Here is a 19,411-nt window from a genome sequence, read left to right on the forward strand (position 1 = left end):
TTAGAAGGCCTGAACTATTCCTGCCAGGGTGAAACCAGCACGGAGTGGGATGCACGTGAGGGGAGCAGACATGGAATTCACCCCGGGAAGTTTCTTCCAGGGAAAAGGCTCTGGGGATACCACCCGGAGCAGAGTTTTTTTGTTGACTGCCCAAAGACAAAACTCAAACAAAGACGGGATTAAATCCCCGGGTGGGAGGAAGGAAGTGAAGCCATGATCCTCACTGCGTTTGTCTTTATTGGTAATCCTATCAGGCAGGCAATCGTTAGCGTTTGGATAATTGTATTCTTAGCAACAACCAACCACGGGCTTTATCTCCCCTTCTCCCGCAGAGCTTTGCATTTCCTGGGTCTCGATCGTCAGAGCTGCTCTAGAGCTCAGCCAAATCACCCGGAGATTGGCAGCGTCACAGCTCCTTGGTTCAGCAGCTTTTCCGTGTGTATTTGGTCCCTTCTGCCCCCTGCTTGCCCTAACCCGGGTAGCCATGAAGGCATCATCCCGAGTCCAGTGCAGCACTTGCCCTCAAAGGCTCCCTCTGAGCCCTGGAAATTGCTCATGGCCAGAGACAGCATCAGGGTGGGGAAGTTCCAGCGTCTGGGTCCTTGCTTCTGTGCTCACTGTCAGTTTGAGGCACAAAGAGGAATTTTGGGTGAGACTGAGGGAAATTGGCCACTGGGAGCTGCTAATAGGGTGACGTGGGGTGTTTAGGTGTTACATTTCCAGCTGTCACAGTGCCCTTGATTGCTGCCAACACCCAGGACACTCCTGCTCTTTCTCCTGGCAGTATAAATTTTCCACAGCTCTTGGTTGGAAGGGTGTTGGAGGGTGTCTGCCCGCTCAGGAATGCAGCAGCATGTGGCTTGCATTAACCCAGCACGGAGACAGGGCACTTCAGCCAGCACCCTCCGGAGCAGGATTTATTATTTATTTATTTATTTATCTCTTATTTATTTATTTAAATAAGAGAAGCTGGTCCTGACAGCTTCTCCGGGGGCTGGAATCTCTGACAAGGGAATCAACAGGAGCTTCAGAGGTGCTCAGCAGCAGCAATTCCCTCTCGGGTTGCTGGAATCTGCAGCACTCACAGGAGCTGTGAGAGCTGCCGGGTTTGGATGTCTGTGAAAAACAACACTCCTGGTCTTGAGAGCAACAGGCAGGAGCAGCAAGGACGTGTCTGCCAGAAGAGCTGCTCTAACTGAGCCAAACTCGTGCAGTAACGAGGTGACAGGATCAGCCACAGAGCTCAGCTCCCCGTGTCCACACTTGGGGTGAGAGCTCCTGCAGAACGTGATCTGATGGGGATGGTCCCCCGAGCAGAATTCGGGCACAGCAGGTCCCGTGTGATGCTGGCCTGTCCCCTCCATGAGGGAACTGATGGAATAAACTCGGCCTGGTCCCTGGCCAGAGCTCCTGCCGGGAGGCACTGAGGTATCCCTGGGGTTCCTCTATCAACTTCCAAAGCGTGATTGATGCCTCCAGCTTCATCATTCCCGCTGTGGGAGGGGATGGATTCACACTCGGCTCAGCCAGGCAGGCTCCCAGCCAGGCACCTCCGCCCGCGCCTGCCCGCAGCCAAACTCGGAGTCTGCTGGCACTGGGGGCTCGGGCAGGGGTCCCTGGGCACGGCACCCCCGGGCCAGGCTTGGGCTGAGCCCGGAGCGGGGCAGCGGCAGCGGCTGGAGCGCGCTGCCCTCTCTCGGGAGGAGAACGGACCTGCAGCGCCCGGAGAGCCGGGATGGCTGGGGACAGACCCCGAGAGACCCGGGACAGTGCCCGAGAGCCCCGGGACGGGCAGGGGACAGACCCTGAGAGCCCCGGGACAGCGCCCGAGAGACCCGGGACAGTGCCCGAGAGACCCGGGACAGTGCCCGAGAGCCCCGGGACAGTGCCCGAGAGATCAATTATAAAAGCATTTCTACAGTGGCTGTACACAGTTTTTAGCCACCATTAAGTCGCAGCATTTTCTGGAATTGTTAAATGTTAAATGCCAGGCATGGACACACCCAGATCACCCACAAGGAGAGGAGGGGCTCATTTGCTAATTGTGCATCGGGCAGGGGAGGCGAGCTGGGCACGGGGAGAGCTGCTGAAGGGCAACTGGAAAGAAGAAAAAAAAAGCTTTATAGATGACACTAAAGAAGAAGAATGTTTCCAGCAGTGTCTGGGAAGGGAAGGACAGAGGTGTATGTGGAAATGAGTGAATTGCCTGTCTGCTGCCACAAAGCCATTTACTCTTCGAGGTGTTTCATTTTACAGTATATTGCTATAAATATTTCAAAAGCCTCAGGGCTGCTGTCCCACTCTGTTCCAGCTTATTTACCCACAGTTACTGGTTTCAACAACACTCACTGACAAAATATAGAAGTTCCCCCATCTTCCCAGTCCTTGTTCCCCCTCACAGCCAGGCTCCTTGAGGCAGCTCTGCCCCAAACCCCTCTGCTTGGGGTGCAGCCCTTCCACAGAACCTCTCTGCACTGTGGGGCTTATTTAGAACCACGGAATCCCAGAATGGGTTGGGTTGGAAGGGACCTTAAAGCTCATTTTGTACCACCCCTGCCATGGGCAGAGACACCTTCCATGATCCCAGGCTGCTCCCAGCCCCATCCTCCCTGGCCTGGGACATTTCCAGGAATGAGGCAGCCACAGCTTCTCTGAGCAACCTGTGCCAAGGCCCCACCACCCTCACAGGGAAGAATTTCATCCTAATATCCAAGCTAAACCCACTCCCTGTCAGCTTGAAGCCACTGCCCCTTGTCCTGTCACTCCAGGCCCTTGTAAAATGTCTCTCTCTGTCTTTCTTGTAGGTTCCCTCCAGGGAGCAGGAGGCTACAATAGATCACCCTGGAGGCTTCTCCAGGCTGAACAATCCCATTTCTCTCAGCCTTTCCTCATGGGAGAAGTGCTCCATCCCTCTGGTCACCATGGTGGCCATCCCAAAGCAGCACAGGACACCTACAGTGCAAGGCAGCAGCAGAAACACAACACAGAAACCTCTTGTGACAGCCTGGAGAGGCCAGGGCAGGGCCAAAGAGCAGGTGGGACAGTCTGGTAACAAAGCTACCAACAAAACTCACCTCCAGCAGCTTCCAAACCACAGCCCAGCACAGATGGGCAAACCCTCAAGCATCCCCAGAGCTGCTCCCAGCACATTTAGCACTTTGGGGGACAGAGGTGCACACCTCTAAGGTTTTTTCAGATCGCAGCATGAAAGAAAGTGACAAGATATGCAAAATAATTGATTTTATTTAAAATAAAAAGCAAAACCACAATCATCCGAACAAGACAAGTATCCCAGCTCTGCTGGATGGGTGATAAAAGCAGCTAAGGGCAGTGGCAGGGCTTGGAGCTGACAGTGGGACTGTCACACAAATGGGTAACACTTTCCTTCCCCCCTCTGCAAGGGGGATGCCAAAAAACTCCCAGTTACAATGTGCCCACAGAGGCATTCCAGCCTGGATTCAGTCTCACTTCCAGCCCACAGTGGCTGGGGACTCAGGGAGGAGAGGGGAGGTTAACTATGAAAGAGGCTGCTGTCTTTCCTTGAAGCATTTGGAGAGGTTTGATGTAACTGAGAAGCTGGAGCCAGCACACACCAGGCTGAAAGGGGAGGGAGCTCTGCCAGAGGCTCCTGGTGTCACCTGCTCCCCACAGCACTTGTGCAGGGAGCAGCTGCTGGCACTGGTGCCTCCTGCCCAGTTTGTGGCTCTGATGGAGTGCTGGATCGTTTCCTCCTGAGCTCTGCCTGCCTGTGTCTGTCACCAGGCTCCAAAGCACAGGCAGAGCTCCCAAATCCCATCACCTGTCCCAGGGCAGGCAGGACTGTGACAGTGACAGTGACAGCCAGCCCGAGGCTCTCTGCCATCCCTGGGGAGCAGGGAGCCCCAGAGAAGTGAGGCAGAGCTGTGCTGCTGCCCTGGGGCTCAAGGAAACGAGGGCTCCACGGGGTGTGGGCCAGCTGCATCCAGGGCTCTGGAGAACAAAGCAGCAGGGTTGGAACAAAACACAAGGATGTCCCAAGAACTCAAGCCTGGAGAAATGAGAGCACAGAGCCCACTCTCCCCAGGCAGATTCCCACAAGCATGGAGTGAGGCACAAAGGGAGCACAGTTTTTAACTGTTCCACCCTCACCCAGCTTGAAGTGAGGGCCTGGGAAGCACCAGCTCCCCCCATTCCTCTAAGGCCAGAGGAGCTGACTCCCTGATGAGAAAATTGCATCCAGTCCTATTTAAAACCAGATCCTGTTTAGAGCAGGCCATGGAACACAACAGCTCAACCCTGGTGAAAACAGAAGTTTTGTTCTGCTACAATTTCTGTACCACACAGCAATTCTGGAAGGGCCACCACAGAACACCACGTGGCCAGCAGTGTTGAACAACATCCCCAATGTTTTCTGCTACAAAAAGCTCCCACCAGGCTCAGAAGTCTCAGGTTGCTCAGGATGAATGGAACATGTTTTGTGGGATGGCTTCAAAGCATCTTACACAGCAATTGCACCTCAGCCTCACAGCCCTGTGAGGCAGGGGTTTTCCTCACTGCTCAAAAACTCACCAAAGTGGCTCAGACAAAAGTCAGAAGTGGAAGAACTGGAGATCCCAGAGTCCTGATTCCCAGGTAAGCCTGCAGACACTGTTTCACAGCAGGAAGTGCCCTGTGGGGCAGGCAGGAGAGGGTTGCTGGTGTCATGATGTCTGCTGTCTGTTGTGAACACGCTGCTTTGCTGTGAGGGTGTCACACCAACACAGGCTTCCCCTGGAACTGCTTTATTTCACATTATGGAAGAGTTCACAGGCAGGGAGGAATGCTCTGCACACTGCATCTTCCCACGGTGCTTCTAGAGGCGGAGCTGTGGCTTTCCCAGCACAGCAATCAGGCTTTCACATCACATTTTAGACTGTGCAAACTGAACCATGTGCCAAATGCAGCTGCATCTCACTGAGGTGCTGCCCAGCCACCAGAGAGGAAGGGACAGCTCTCCCAGGACTCCCCTCACCCTGACAGAGCTGAGCCTTGTGAGCATTCACCCCTCCAGGCCCCATATGATTCCAAAAGCTGCAGACATCTCTGAGAGGACACACACAGACTGTGCAGGCTCCCAAGCTGTTCAGCCTTGGCCAGAAATGCCAGGAGTTGGAGGATTTGTTAAAAGTGATCTTGCTGAAGAATCTGCAGTGGCTACAGAGTAAGTGTGCTTGCTTATACCTGGCTGCCTATCACAGGAAATTTGGGAGTCTGGACAGCTAAAGAATGTGTCAATAAACCTTCCCTCTCTCCATCTCCCCACCACCACACTGCTCTTACTGGCACAAAAGACTCAAAAACAGAAATCCCCACAAACACATTTAGGATTCCTTTGTACAAAAGGATATGGCCCAGGAGTGTTTAAATAAGGAACAGACAAGGTTAAAAATGGATCAGAGAGCACAGAAAAGCAACAATCCAGGTTCCACCAAACCCAACACGTTTAAGAAAATCACAGTTGAGGCTTTAATCTCTCTTTAATTTGCTCTTTCATCAGTGCCTGGGCATTGCTGTGTGTTTATTAGATACACAGCAGTTCTGCTGTCAAGTTTCCTCTCCCAAAGAATGGCTGAAGTGAGTTCTGTGCCCACTTCCTAGGGCTCAAAGAGACCCACTGAAGCAGCCCATGGGAAATTCAGATTTCCTGGCAGCACCTTCAGCCACACAGAGACACCACCAGCACAAGCCCCTGCTAATACAACAAACCAGCAGCTCCAAAAGATCCCTTGGGGACGAGAGCTTTACCTGGCATAATACAAATGCATCTACACAGACTTAAACAACACATTGCATTTTTAAAAAGCATAAAACACCAACATGTCCCCCTCCCTCAGTCCTTTAAAATTGGCACTGCAACTTTCAGAAAGGTCTGAACACATAACCTCAAAGAAAAGCCATTTGGGGGTGAACTGCACTGGCCACAGCCCCAGAAGTGTTTGGTGTTCCAAGCCCAGCACATGTGATCCTGCCAGAGTCAGACTTTGTCAGCAGCTGCCTTGGGCCAAACAACACACCTGAAGGATTGGAAGTACTGGCAAATGCTTTTCCCTGTGTAAGAAATTCCAGGATTCTCCTGCTCCACTGAGCTTCCATCAGAAGGTGCAGGGGCAGCTTTGTTACTGTCACCCTGCCAGACTGGAGGGACTGCTCTGGTTCAGGTGCTGCACCTCAGGTGTGTGCATGCAGCACGCAGACTCAGCCCACAGAAGATGCTTCAGGTTGGAGGTCACCTCTGCTGAAGCTGCTGCAGTGCTTGGGGCATTCACAGCACCTCCCCTTCCTTGGCTGAACAGGGATCTTCTCTTGGAAACAAGATGGGAAAGGAAGGTGTTTGCCCAGTGGAAGCAAGGTCAGGTGACATGGGAAGGATACAGAAATGCTGCTGCCACTGTAAGGAGAAAATTCATGTGGCCAAAGCTCAGCTGCAGATGAAACTGGCCAGAACTGTGAGGGAAATAAAAAATAGGTTTTTCAAATATATTAATGGCAAAAAGCAAATTAGAAATAACACTGGCCCATTCCAGGATGAGGATGGTCTCCTCACAAACAGAGACATGGACATGGCAGAGGTGTTTAATGCTTCCTTGCCTGTCTTCAGCACAGCTGATGGACCAAGAGGATCTCAGTGCCTTGAGCTGGAGCTGTGACTGTGGGAATGTCCAAGCTGACCCCAAAGCAGGAGGATCTGCTGCTCCACATGGATGCCTACAACTCCACAGGGCCTCATGGCATTCATCTGAGGATCCTCAAGATGCTGCTGATGTAATTGCAAAACCCCTCAATGATTTTTGAGCAGTTTTGGGAATCCAGAGGGGTTCCAGATGACTGGAAGCTGGCCAATGTCCCAGTTTTCAACATCAAGGAGGAGGACCCTGGAAATCACAGGCCTGTCAGTCTCACTCCAGTGCCCAGCCAAATCATGGAAGAGATTATTCTGGGAAGTACTGAAAAACACCTGGAGGACAATGCAGGCACCAGTCACAGGCAGCACAGCTTCACCAAGGGAAAGTCCTGCTTGTTGACCCTGCTCTCCTTCTGTGACAGGGAGACCCCCCTCATTGATCTAGGACAGCAGCAGATGTTTCCTTTTGGATTCAGCAAAACTTTGGATATTGTCTCTCCCAGTGACCTTCTGGACAGACTGTCCAGCCCACAGCTGGTTAAAACCATGTCACATGAAGGGTGAGCAGCTGGCTCACAGCTGGACACAAAGGGTGACAGTGACTGGGGTGACACCAGGCTGGCACTGGTCACCAGTGGGGTTCTGCAGGGTTCTATCTTCATCCCTGTGCTCTTCAACATCCTCATTAATGACTTGGACACGGGACTGGAAGGAATATTCAGTTTGCCAAAAACACTAAATTGGGAGGAGCTGTCAACTCCCTCAAGGGTAGAGAGGCCTCAACAAATGAGAGATGGGCAATCACCAACCATGTGGAGTTTAACAAGGGCTGGATTCTGCACTGGGGTCTGGGCACTCCTGGTGGTGTGGACAGACTGGAGAGCAGAGCTGTGGAAAGGGACCTGGGGGCTGGTGGCAAACTGGATCTGAGCCAGCAGTGCCCTGGAGCCCAGAGGGCAAACCATGTCCTGGGGGCACCAGTCCCAGCACTGCCAGCCAAGAAAGGGAGGGGATTGTCCTGCTCTGCTCTGCACTGGGGCAGCCTCACCTTCAGTGCTGGGGGCAGTTTTGGGAACCACAACACCTAACAGACATTTGGAGAGCGTCCAAAGGAGGCCATGAGGATGGTGAAGGGTCTGGAGGGGAAGCTGCACGAGGAGTGGATGAGGTCACCAGGTCTGTTCAGGCTAGAGGAAACTGAGGTCAGACCTCATTTTTGTCTTCAGCATGCTCATGAAGGACAGCAGAGGGGCAGGTACCAATCTCTTCACTCTTGTGACCAGTGACAGGACTCAAGGAAACACCTGGAGCTGAGTGAGGGCAGGTTTAGGTTGGATATCACAAAAATGTTTTTCAACCCAAGGGTGGCTGGGCACTGAACAGGCTCCCCAGGGCAATGGTCACAGCACAGCCTGTCTGAGCTCATGAAGTGTTTGAACAATGCTCTTGGGCACAGGGTGGGGTTTTGGTTTCTGTGCAGGGCCAGGAGTTGAACTCAGTGATCCTGATGGGTTCTTTCCAGGTGCCCGTATTCCAGGATTTTATGAGACACACACTTGGAGTGCCAGCCCTGACAGCAATGCTCTCCTGCAGCAGGGTAAGACCCAAGGACTCATTTTTCCACAGCTCAGCTCTTGCAGAAGCTCATTTCCTCCTTGTTCTTCCCAAAATTGTGGAGTGAGACCCACCAGTCATTCCAATAGGCCAAAAGGGCTGGTGCTCCTTTCCTCAAGTGTACAGGACAACATGTAAACATACGACAGCGTCAAAGCAAGGCAGGCCTTTACATTTACCTGCTGGTTTTAAAAAGAGTTCTTTAAAAACTGACCGTTGCCTTCCTTGCCAGTTCTGTGAGCCATGAAATACTTGGCATGTCCTTCCCCACAGCTGGGTTGGGGTGCACTCACCCGGGGTGCAGAGGGGACAAAGCATTGCACAAAGGATGCAGTTTCCTACAGTTCCCTACAGGGAACCAACCTTGGACAGCACGTAACGAAGATGTCTGGATTGAGGAAGAGTAACAAAAACTTAAGGAGTGTGAGAAATAGAAGCAGAAGGGAGTAGAACAGAGCTGGCTGGCTGCTAACAGAGCTTCCATCAGCAGCTGCCTCTGGGTAGGTGGTGTTATCCCTCAGGGGTAGCTGCGGCCTCCACAAGATTCCCTAATCCTGTCAAAAAAAGGTACCTTTAAGCATTCCCCCTTGTATCAGGGCACAAGATCCCAGCATGCAGATTAATCTCAGCCTTATTCTTCCTCCAGCATTGTACAAGCAGGGTTAGGATTTCATGTTTGGAAGCATTTCTAGCAATTAAGCCATCACACAGCTGGAAGAGAACGCCCACCCACCCTCACAGAGTGAAACAATCAACATATGGGAGGCAGAACAGTGAAACCCAGAAAGCAAGGTGCTAATTTTCAATATTTAGGGTATTCATTTCAATATCTGAATGGCAAATAATTAAAAAGTGCACAGGTTTTTCAGAAAAACAGATCTGCATCATGATCTGCATTTTTACAGCTTTCTTTTTAAACCAGGCACTGCATTAAATGTTTGCTCCTTCCTGCTGCTCATTCCCTGCCTGAAGTCACACTGGCTGCCAAAATGGGATTTGACAATGTCATAACGAGCAAACTGTGGAAACCCCCAGGGCAAAATAAGCAGTCAGTACAGCTCTCCCCAACCTTTAATGATGCTCTGTACTTGTAATTCAATTGTATTCAGTTATGAGCAACTGCTGGAAACAAGAGAGCAATCTACAGGAGCACACAGGACTCCAGGCAGTCCCCACACTAGGAATCATGCTGGAATATGGACTTCCTCAGGTCAATTACTGCTGCACACCTTCTTTAGCAAGCCACACACTAAGCCACCACAGCACTTGCATCCATGCCAAACCTGGAGCATCCAAGAGCTCAGGAGCTGGCCAGCACTCTAAGGCAGGCAGGCAGCCAATCCAGCAGCACTGGTTAACCAAGCTGCAAGGAATTTGCTTAAGAATTTTTGGCAAGCCTCTGCTACATGAGAAAAATGCTTCATTTAGCAAAGAATGTTTAAGTTCTTCCCTGCAAATTCCCAGCGTTCCACTCTTTTTAACCTGGCCTGTCCAGGGAACTGCTTTCCTCAGCAATTTTACCCTAAGCATATCTATCCTTGATTTTGCAATATTAATGTTGCCTCCTTCCACACTGACTGAAACTTGATTAATATTTATGTATGTATTTATTTATTTATTTAAAATGTAAACAGACATTTGGAATTTAGGATGAATTTTGCCTTTAACAGATAAAGCAGTGGAACAAATCCAAATAGTTCAGGCAGCAGCAAGAGAAACCATACAACTACTTGAAGGTTTTCTGTTTGAACAAGACATTGAAATCTGAGTGCTGCCTGATCATTTTTCATCTTTAACTGTTCACTATTCATTTGTGCTCTCTGAAGAGCAGTTTAAACATCCCACCTCTCTCATTAAACAAAGATAAAAATCAAATCCTTTCATCTATTAAAAGAGACAACTAGGAAAAGTAATAAGACTGTTTATTAAATAAAACCCCCGATTTTAAAAGAAACATCAATAATCCTAGTTTTCTGTTTGGAACAACTAAAATAATTCACGGAGGGAAAATACCACTGGCCAACTGCTTTATGTCCCTTGCTCTCCATGCCCCTCTCCTGAGGAATGCCCTGTCTGAAGTGTGCCAGCTTTGCCCGGGTCACCTGGAGGAGCTGCGCTCTTTGCTCACGCAGTCGTCCTGGGAGGTGGTGTCCCCGTTGCCCACCATGCCGCACGTCCTCCGCTTCTTCCTGCGGTGCATCATCCCCTCTGTCTCAGAGCCAGAGTCACACTGCAGCGTGGAAAGGTGAAAGCACAGTTCAGAGGAACCTCAACAGCTGTCTGTGCTGTGCAATTCACCACCAGTTCTTTGAGCTCAGCAACCCTGAGCTCAAACAACGTGCTGTTTTAGGCTAGACACATTAAGGAAATTTTAAATCAGGCATATAAAAGTCAGCAACAGAAACAGTTTTGGATTTCATCACTGGCTAAAGCAACTTGAGGAATAACAATGAATGTGCTTCTTTTGGTCCCTAGAAGGACCTCGTCTTCCAAGAGAAGACTTTGGCTTCTGAAGGATTTAGGTGTTGCAAGAGTCCCGTGCCATAACTGACCTGTTTTGGATTTCTTCCCCCTCCCCCAATTTTTAGAACATTCACTTTGCAGCTATTTTCCACAAGCTAAATGAGTGACAGATTCATATATAATATAGACATGGATCAAACAGATTGAATCCATTTAGCAATGCAAAGAGAGGCTTCAGCAAACAGAATCTGCTAAGATCACAGGCTCCTCCACCATGTAGATTGGTTTAGCTGCTTTCCATTAATTTATGCCATATGGCATGAATATAAGGATGAAGGCACATAATCAGGTATGGAAAACCAATGTAAATGCAGAATATGGATCACCTACTGCAGTAAAAAGCATTACCTCTGAATCAGAGTCGGAGGAGCTGGAACTTGATGAACTGGAAGAATCACTAGAACTGTCAGAAGCAATACCAGTAGATTCCTGCAGGTCAACTGAATCAGCCAAGGCTGCCAGTTCAGGATGCTCTTGCTTTAGAATCCTAAATACAGTTGAAATTTCAGGGTTAGCCTTTGAATTGTAACACTGCACATTAATGAATATTTTTAGGTCTTGTTTTCTATGGAGAATACACAAAGAAAGCTACTGAATCTCTTACCTGTACCATTTCCGTGACAGTTTAGGTCTCCCTCTTACTGTCTTGTGCCACACCACTGGGAAGTTGGTACAGCTGGCAAAGTTTTGTGTGATGGCAATAGTCGTGTCAAGATTGAGGACTACATGCCACCAGCCACCTAAAACACAACAGCAGTGACCATTGGTGGCTGCATGGCAGAGAGCAAGCTCAAGAACAGCCAAGAACACCTTTCCCACAGTGCAGGTGGAACTGGACTTATCTCCCAAACCCCAGAGTGTTTTCCAACACATCACCTTTCCTGCCTTATTTCAGCTTTCACCCCAGTGCCTGAGAGGTTCTTGTTACAGAAGGCAGCTCCATGCTCTGCCCAAATTACCCAGCTCACACCCAGGACTGACGATGTGACCTGGCAGCACCAGGCTGGCTGCTGACAGTTTATTTAACAGCAGCAGCTATTGTGACCCAGACTGCACAGAGCCCTTTCTGTTCAGCTGCAGAGCACTCTCCACGCTGATTTTGCAAAATTCTTATGACTACAGACTAACCTTTCATTTAAACATAGATGCAAAATTGTTTTTCCACATGGGATAAAAATAGTGGAGTTCTTACAACCCACTTAGAGGCTCAGAAAAGACTGAGGGAACAGTTTAATGGAACCCGACAGCTACAAACCCTTAACAGAAGGTACACTCAGGAGTCACTAATAAGTGCCAAGACAATCACAAGGCACCCTTCACACACCAAGTCAGCTGGATATTAGAGACAAGCAATGTGGACAGAAACTATGGGCTGTGCTGCACATAAATGATGCAAGATTCAGAGGTTAGAATCTGGTACTGAACTCACCTCACCCCCACTTACAATGGGCACACAGTGTGCAGCCACTCAGAGGGAAGGGCATCTTCAGCACAGCTTTATTTAGCTTTTGATTTCAAATGCAAGATGAAGCATAAGCACAGAGAGGTGGGTGGAAGGTGTCAGTGCCTTTAAAGTAGTTCATTTCCCACAGCTAAGAAACATTCACATGCAAAATTCAGCCATAAATTTGCTCCAGCATGTACAAACTGAAACATTTTTGTCTATGAGTTACTGGGGCTCAAACACCTCTATTATTGTATGCCATTATTTTATGCCATTATTTTATGCCCTGACAGCTTTCTACTACTGCAATTTAGTTCAGATTACATTCCTGTGATGCTGCAATTTAAATCCCACTTGTTTTGCCATCTGTATCACATGCAATTCTACCCACAGGTCATACACATTTTGTGACATTCAGGATGTAACTGAGTAGTCTCAAAATGAGCTCAGTTTGTTTTGTAAGAAATGGGCCATATAAGAAAGCTGAAATGTTACAAATGGAATGTTACAAATATGCTTTTTTTTTTTTTTTTTCTCCCAGATTTCCTCCCTGGAGAAATCTGCACATACCTGGCACAAAGACTGTCTCTCCTGGTTTCTGTAAGACTTCCAGGGGTTTGAACTCGGGGGGCCAGGTGGGAAGCTGTGTCCGAGGGTAGATGACATTGAACCAGGTGATGGCCTCGTCCTGCTGGTTGCCCCCCTCCTCCCGTGTCACTTTGATCAGCTCTCTGGGGGTGCTGGTTGGGAACAGGCACCAACGCTTATGTCCCTGCACTAAGGCATTCCATGCACTGGTTCCCAAGGGGTCAATGTGAATTCCTGTTCCAGAACGAGGTGGGCCCATCACAAACCATCTGCATGAGGGGGGAAGAAAAGTGCTGTAGTCACAGAGCAGGCAGGTAGCTCCCTTTCTTCATGTTAGACTGACAATTAGAGCACTCATTGCACATTCAGTTAGAAATTAAAGTAACTACAGTTCCTTCATTTACATCCTTGATTTGGTTAAGTTCACACTGCAGCAAAAGGATTTAACAGGAGTTTAACCTAAAATCCTATATGAATTGGGACAGGAATGACTGTGGGATAAGTAAGTGAAGATGACTTTTGATGTGTCATAGCTGTATTTTGTTTAAAACAGTTCTTCAATAAAATCATGATTTCAAAGTTTATGAGCATGATTAAGTCCCAGCTGCCCGTGCTGGGATTCTTCCTAGGCAGGGAGATTCTCCTATGATTTTCTAGAATTTGCTGCTCAAACACATCAGAACTGCAGAACAATGAGGAACAAAAGGCAACAACAAGGAACAGAGCAAGTTACACAACCCTGGCCTCTCTCTTTGCCTTCTGTTCATTCACAAGGGGCTTTTCATTCCAACACTTAACTACATGGAGCTTATTCTCCAGTGACCACTCAGGATCTGAGGTTTATATTCCCCCTGCCCATTTACAAGGTTTATTTCTCCCAGTGGAGAACTTTATCTACTGTACATGTTTAACTGCAGCAGCACCTTTAGCTGCTCATTTTCCCTGGAACAGAGCAGTAAGAGCAACCACACCAGAAAAAGCAGTGTGAGGTGACTTCATAGCAAGCACCAAGAGGAAAAAATGACAAAAATTGTTTAACTGGCAGCAAGAGAGTGCAGACACTAAAGCACCAACACAATCCCTTCATGGGGTAGTGGCAGGAGGGTGATGCCCAGCAAGAGGAATGCAAAGGTTCAGAGAATACAGCAAGTTCTCCATCTCCCCTTTCCAGTACAGGTGTAAATCAAACTGGTTTTGAAGGATCATTTGCTGGCATCAACTGTAGGACAGTAAAGTCTGATCATCAAGCTGATTTCTTCCTGCTTCACAAAGGAGCTGTAAATAAGCAGGTGTTTGTCATTTCTATTGCAAATTCACTCTTTAGATTCATATTATGCTTAGAAAGCTGATTGCACTACAGGTAGAACAGTCAAGGCTTTTGTTAAGAAATCAGAAGAAATTATACACACGAAGCTCTGTCTGGCACAGACAGATGCTCTGCTCAAAACCATTTTTCTGACAATAACCTGAATCTACACACACAGGTTTTAAAACCCTTATTTAGCAACACTGTCATTTACCAGCACCTTCCTCCAAATACTTAATTTACAATGAACAAAACACAGTTTGCCCCAAGACATCAAATTTACCATTAAAAACTTCACAGCTCCTAAATCCAACCTGAAAACAAACCCCAGCCACCTTCCTCAAATTAAAATAGCTGCTTCAGTAAATGGCTTCCAGAAATCACTGTCTTTATTTTAAAGAGGAACAATGCCAATAAAAATGTGCTAAACCAATTGTTCTTTTAAGGTCTACACACTATCACACACCCCTCAACCCAGAGATCAACCTGTAGAGGTTGTGTCCTCCTCATACAATTAGCACCACTTATCAGATTTTCAATTATACTCTAAATTTACTGCACAGTCATTTCTGTACCTAGATGAACCCTCTGACTCCAGGAGACATCACTGTGCTCTCGTGCATCACTCAGCTCTCAAAAAACCTCAACAACCTGAAAAATACCCACATTTTCCAGAACAAAACACAAGAAGTTGGATACCAAGAACAAGAGCAAGGAGCTCAGCATGTGCCTGTAGGTGGGGAGGGTGTGGGGGACACAGACAGCAAAATAAATGAGTCACAACCAGACTCTCATTCACCTCTAACTCAGGTAAATGATCTCCAGGTCATTAAATGTATTTAATTTCTACTACACCCGGTGTGGTTTTGTGTTTGACCACAGTGTTGGATGCTCTTAGAAGAGAATTCTGGAAAGCACTGTAAAAACACCTCCTTCAGTGATGTCAAATGGAATCAGCTCTTGATTCACTCCTGCAAAAGCACAACTGGACTAAGACACATGAGGGTGCAGAGGAAAGTGCCATTACTGATGAGCTCTTGCTCAATTTGATTTAAATAAACCACATCACAGCTTCATGTCACTCCAAGAGCAACAGGCATTGTCTGACAATTATAATGTCACTGTAAAGACTTTAATTACTTGGGAGGGTTCAATTTGAGCTCACAGTGCTATGAAGTGTCATAGTAACATAGATAAAAATGGCTTTTTATCTAGAAGTCCAAATACAAGGTTGTTGCATTTGAATATATGAATGAAATGGCATTTCACCCTCTTCCAAGCTGAAGCAAAAATAAAGAGTTGAAAAGACTACACAGATGTGAAATATTGTTCTCTCTCAAAACCATCTGAAGGGGAGCTAGGAACTGGTGCCCATTTTAGATCCTAATCTAGCTTAAGATCTTTACCTTAAAAGGAGTGACTCATAATTAAACAAAATTCCACACTGTACATAAGCCACTGGTGCAAAACCCAGGAGCTGCTCCTGAGGTATTTAAAATTTGAACACAAGAAGGCACACAAAGCAAGAAAATGATCTTTATAGTTCTCAGTAACTATGTAATTTAGAAGTGATGTAAACTGACTTAACAGAATAAAAAAAAACCTGAACCATAAACTGTAGCAACACTGGTGCCAGGAGGAAAAATTATTATATAAATCTGCTCTTCTTTCCCACAGGATTACAGATGTACACTCATTTCAGAGATGATGGAAAAATATCCCCTTTTTTATATGAGACCATCCCAGGTATTTAGGAACAACTGGAAAATACCCAGTTTTGTCTTGCTGTCACTCTACCTGTAGGGTGGCCTTCGCTTCTCCCCTGCATACTGAAAGAGATCATCAGTGAAGAATTTGGGGACCTTGTAGTCCTCCAGGAGTTTCCTTCGCTTGGGATGCTCCCCATAGCTGCTGTCAAAGATGTACAGGGGGCTGTCATCACGCGTGGTTTCCATGTACTCGATGTAATATTTCATCTTCATCTTCACAGAGTAGCCATCATTGTCCTCCCCACACTTGAACTTCTGGTTCCTGTACTTGCGTTTCAGCCGCTCCAGCGTCCACTTCTCCTGGGCAGACCAGCCCACCTGGGCGTTCAGCAGCACCACGGGCTTGTAAGGCTTCTCATAACGCTCAACAAACTCCTCCACTGTCAGCTGGAGTGTGTCTGCCCTCTCCACGTTATCCTGGAAACCGAGGGAGGAGAGCAGGACAGGCATGAGGACAGACTGACAGGGCTGGGCTCGCCTGTGGGGGTGCTTCCTTCACACATTATATCCTTTGCTCGGCACAGCACGCGGCTGTGGAGCTGCCTCGGTGTTATTTTAAGCTCCCCGAGGCTGCAGCCCCGTTTTTGCTCCCTGCACACTCAGTGACACCCGGAGCCCTTGGCACAGCTCCGGGGGCGGAGAGGCCGCCCTGCCCTTTGGGCTGGCACATCCCTCGCTGCCATTCCCTCCCTCGGGACACCGGGAAGCGCTCCCGTTCCACCCCGGCGGGCCCCGACCTTCCCACACGCCTCGCCACGTGGAGGGAAGAAAGTCCTGTCCCCACCAAAGCTCTCCTGCAGCTGGTGAGGATAAAAAAAAAGGGCCATTCCCGCTTCCCATCAGACATCCCGCAGCTCCCCAATCACCTCCCAATCCCCTCAGTCGCCCCCTCCATCCCCGTCGCCTCAGGGCCCCCCAGTCCCCAGCCGTGCCCCCAGGGCTCTTCCTCGTTCCCCGCAGGACTTGCTCAGTCGCGCCCCTCTCCATTCCCCATTTCCCCCGCTCCATTCTCCATTCCCCATTTCCCCCCTCTCCATTTCCCCCCTCTCCATCCCCCATTCCCCTCTCTCCATCCCCATTTCCCCCCTCTCCATCCCCATTTCCCCCCTCTCCATCCCCATTTCCCCCCTCTCCATTCCCCCTCTCCATTCCTCATTCCCCCCCTCCACTCCCCCCTCTCCATTCCCCCTCTCCATTCCTCATTCCCCCCCTCCACTCCCCCCTCTCCATTCCCCCTCTCCATTCCCCCCCTCCATTCCCCATTCCCCCCTCTCCATTTCCCCCTCTCCATTCCCCATTCCCCCCCTCCATTCCCATTTCCCCCTCTCCACTCCCCATTCCCCCCTCTCCATTTCCCCTCTCCATTCCCCATTTCCCCCCCTCCATCCCCATTTCCCCCCCTTTCACTCCTCCTCCCCTCAGCGCACGCACCTTGCAGGCGCCGGGGCTCAGGGGGAACGTCTCGCAGTAGTTGTGCCGGGTCCAGTCCAGCGAGTCCTTCAGCTCGGGCCGGGCGCTGCGCTTCGCCTCACGGATCCGCTTCTTGCTCTTGTGGTTCATGGCGGCGGCGCTGGGGGCCGTCACCGCCCGCGGCCCCCGGCCCGACCCGGATTCCAGTTCCGATCCCGACCGTGATCCCGGTCCCGGCCCCGCTCCGGCCGCACCTTCCAGAAATTTCACCCCGTGCCGCCGCTGTCGCCGCGGCCCCGCCCCCGCCGCACTCCCATTGGCCGGCTCTGCCCCTGCTTCCGCCACGCCTCGGCGCTGATTGGCGGAGGCTGGGGAAGCGGCGCCCCCGCGCCGCCATGTTGAGGAAGGGCAGCGCGGGCGGCACGGAGGCAGCGCGGGCGCCCTCGGCCGCGGAGCTCCGCGCCCGCCGCGGGACCGCCCCGCCGCCGCTGCCCTTGCCGCGGCGGGCCCGCGCTCCGCGCCTGCTGCTCCCCGGGCAGCGGCGGGCCGACCGCGTGCCACCCGCTTTCCTCCCTTCTCCGGGAAGCGGCCCGCGGAGCCGCCAGCCCCCCCCCGCCGGGGCAGCGGCGCGGGCGGGAGCGGCGCGGCTTAACCGCGGCCCCGCCGCCGGGCGAGCGCCTCAGCGCCATCAGCGCCCGCGGCGGCGCTCCGCGTGACGTCGCGCCGGGAGGAGGCGGCGATTGGCCGGCGCGGCCCGGCGGCGATACGTGTCTGGCGGCGATTGGCCGATGGCGGAGCCGCGGCGCGTGCGGCGGTACCGTTTCCAGGACGGCGCGGCGGCGCTGGCCGTGCGCGTGCCCGAGGTACCGCGGGCAGCCGGGGCGCCGGGAGCAGCGGGAGCTCCCGGGACCCCGGCACAGCGCCTCGCTCCGTGCCTTGCAGGTGCTGGACTCGCAGTACGGCACGTACGTGTGGCCCTGCGCCGTGGTCCTGGCCCAATACCTGTGGGCGCACAGGCGGAGCCTGCCCGGCAAGCGAGTGCTGGAGGTACCGCCCGCTCCCCGCCCGGTTCCGCTCCCGTGAGCCGCGGTCAGGCTCCGCCCGCGGGCTGCAGTATCGCGCTGTGGTTTCAGATCGGTGCCGGTGTGAGTCTCCCCGGCGTGGTGGCCGCGCGGTGCGGGGCCCGGGTGACGCTGTCGGACAGCGAGGAGCTGCCCCGGTGCCTGCAGAGCTGCCGCAGCAGCTGCCTCCTGAACCGCCTGCCCCGCGTGCCCGTGCTCGGCCTCACCTGGGGCCGCGTGTCGCCAGAGCTGCTCGCTCTTGCGCCCATAGACATCGTTCTAGGCTCAGATGTGTTTTTTGACCCCAAAGGTACGTTAATGCTCTGAGGTATCTTTGGTTTGTGACTGCAGGAGTTCGTGTCTGCTGCTGGGAACGGTGTCAGTAGAGCAGGTGACGCTGTGCTACTGACCTCGATACTCTGGGGTAACTCGAGCGTAGAGATGTCATAAACGCGGCTGAGGGTGTGGGAGTGGATTAAGTAAATAACTGAGTCCCTTCCTGCCATGCTTGGCTCCCTCACACAGAGACACTGTGCTTGCACTGATTTGTAATTACCATTCATACAACCAGGCAGATTTATCCACACCTGGAATTGAGACTAACTGCTTTATCTCCCCAAACTACACAGACTTTGAAGATATTTTAACTACAATTTACTTCTTGTTGGAGAAGAACCCACATGCTCAATTCTGGACAACATACCAAGTCCGAAGGTAAAATTTTTACATATTTAAAACTCAAAGTTTAACTCCTGTCTCAGCTGCAGATGAGCATCCACTCCTCTGTGGCAGCACCACTCTGACTCAGAAAATCTCTTTATTGTGAGTCAGGCTATTTGACCAGTAAACCCTGGAGGTAACAAAATCTGAAAATTATCCCATTTGCTGTTAGGTAAAAACCTGATAGAAACCCGGCTGTGCTGTACCAGTTTGTGACAGCCTGCTGGAGTTACTGTAGCAGTGGTAACCCTGGTTCTGTTCTCACTCCTGTTCCTCCCTCAGTGCTGACTGGTCTATCGAGGCTCTGCTCCACAAATGGAACCTGAAGAGCATCCA

The 19,411-nt window shown here is 50.6% G+C and overlaps 2 protein-coding genes across 3 annotated transcripts in view; one reads left to right on the plus strand and one right to left on the minus strand.

Annotated features, from left to right (window-relative positions):
* Nucleotides 1-8,313: 8,313 nt before the first annotated feature.
* On the minus strand, nucleotides 8,314-17,744 carry JMJD6 (jumonji domain containing 6, arginine demethylase and lysine hydroxylase). The gene is made up of 7 exons (XM_064395868.1): nucleotides 17,316-17,744; nucleotides 15,913-16,301; nucleotides 12,792-13,078; nucleotides 11,382-11,517; nucleotides 11,126-11,264; nucleotides 10,357-10,484; nucleotides 8,314-8,808 (listed from the first exon to the last, which is right to left on the minus strand). The coding sequence occupies exons 1-7, from the start codon at nucleotides 17,442-17,444 to the stop codon at nucleotides 8,772-8,774; spliced, it is 1,245 nt and encodes a 414-aa protein (XP_064251938.1). The 5' UTR covers nucleotides 17,445-17,744; the 3' UTR covers nucleotides 8,314-8,771.
* Nucleotides 17,745-17,953: 209 nt separating this feature from the next.
* METTL23 (methyltransferase 23, arginine) overlaps nucleotides 17,954-19,411 on the plus strand; it is a 1,734-nt gene continuing 276 nt past the window's right edge. Inside the window, exons 1-5 of one of the 2 annotated variants that reach the window (XM_064395871.1) lie at nucleotides 17,954-18,157; nucleotides 18,237-18,341; nucleotides 18,428-18,665; nucleotides 18,985-19,069; nucleotides 19,358-19,411. The exon at nucleotides 19,358-19,411 is cut by the window's right edge and continues 276 nt beyond it. In XM_064395871.1, the coding sequence (XP_064251941.1) occupies nucleotides 18,083-18,157; nucleotides 18,237-18,341; nucleotides 18,428-18,665; nucleotides 18,985-19,069; nucleotides 19,358-19,411 (557 nt within the window). In that variant the 5' untranslated portion in view covers nucleotides 17,954-18,082. Of the gene's footprint in view, nucleotides 18,666-18,984; nucleotides 19,070-19,357 lie in introns of both variants that reach the window. The other variant, XM_064395870.1, reaches the window with a different exon arrangement.

Source organism: Passer domesticus, chromosome 20 (genome assembly GCF_036417665.1).
Source record: "Passer domesticus isolate bPasDom1 chromosome 20, bPasDom1.hap1, whole genome shotgun sequence".
NCBI lineage: Eukaryota > Metazoa > Chordata > Aves > Passeriformes > Passeridae > Passer > Passer domesticus.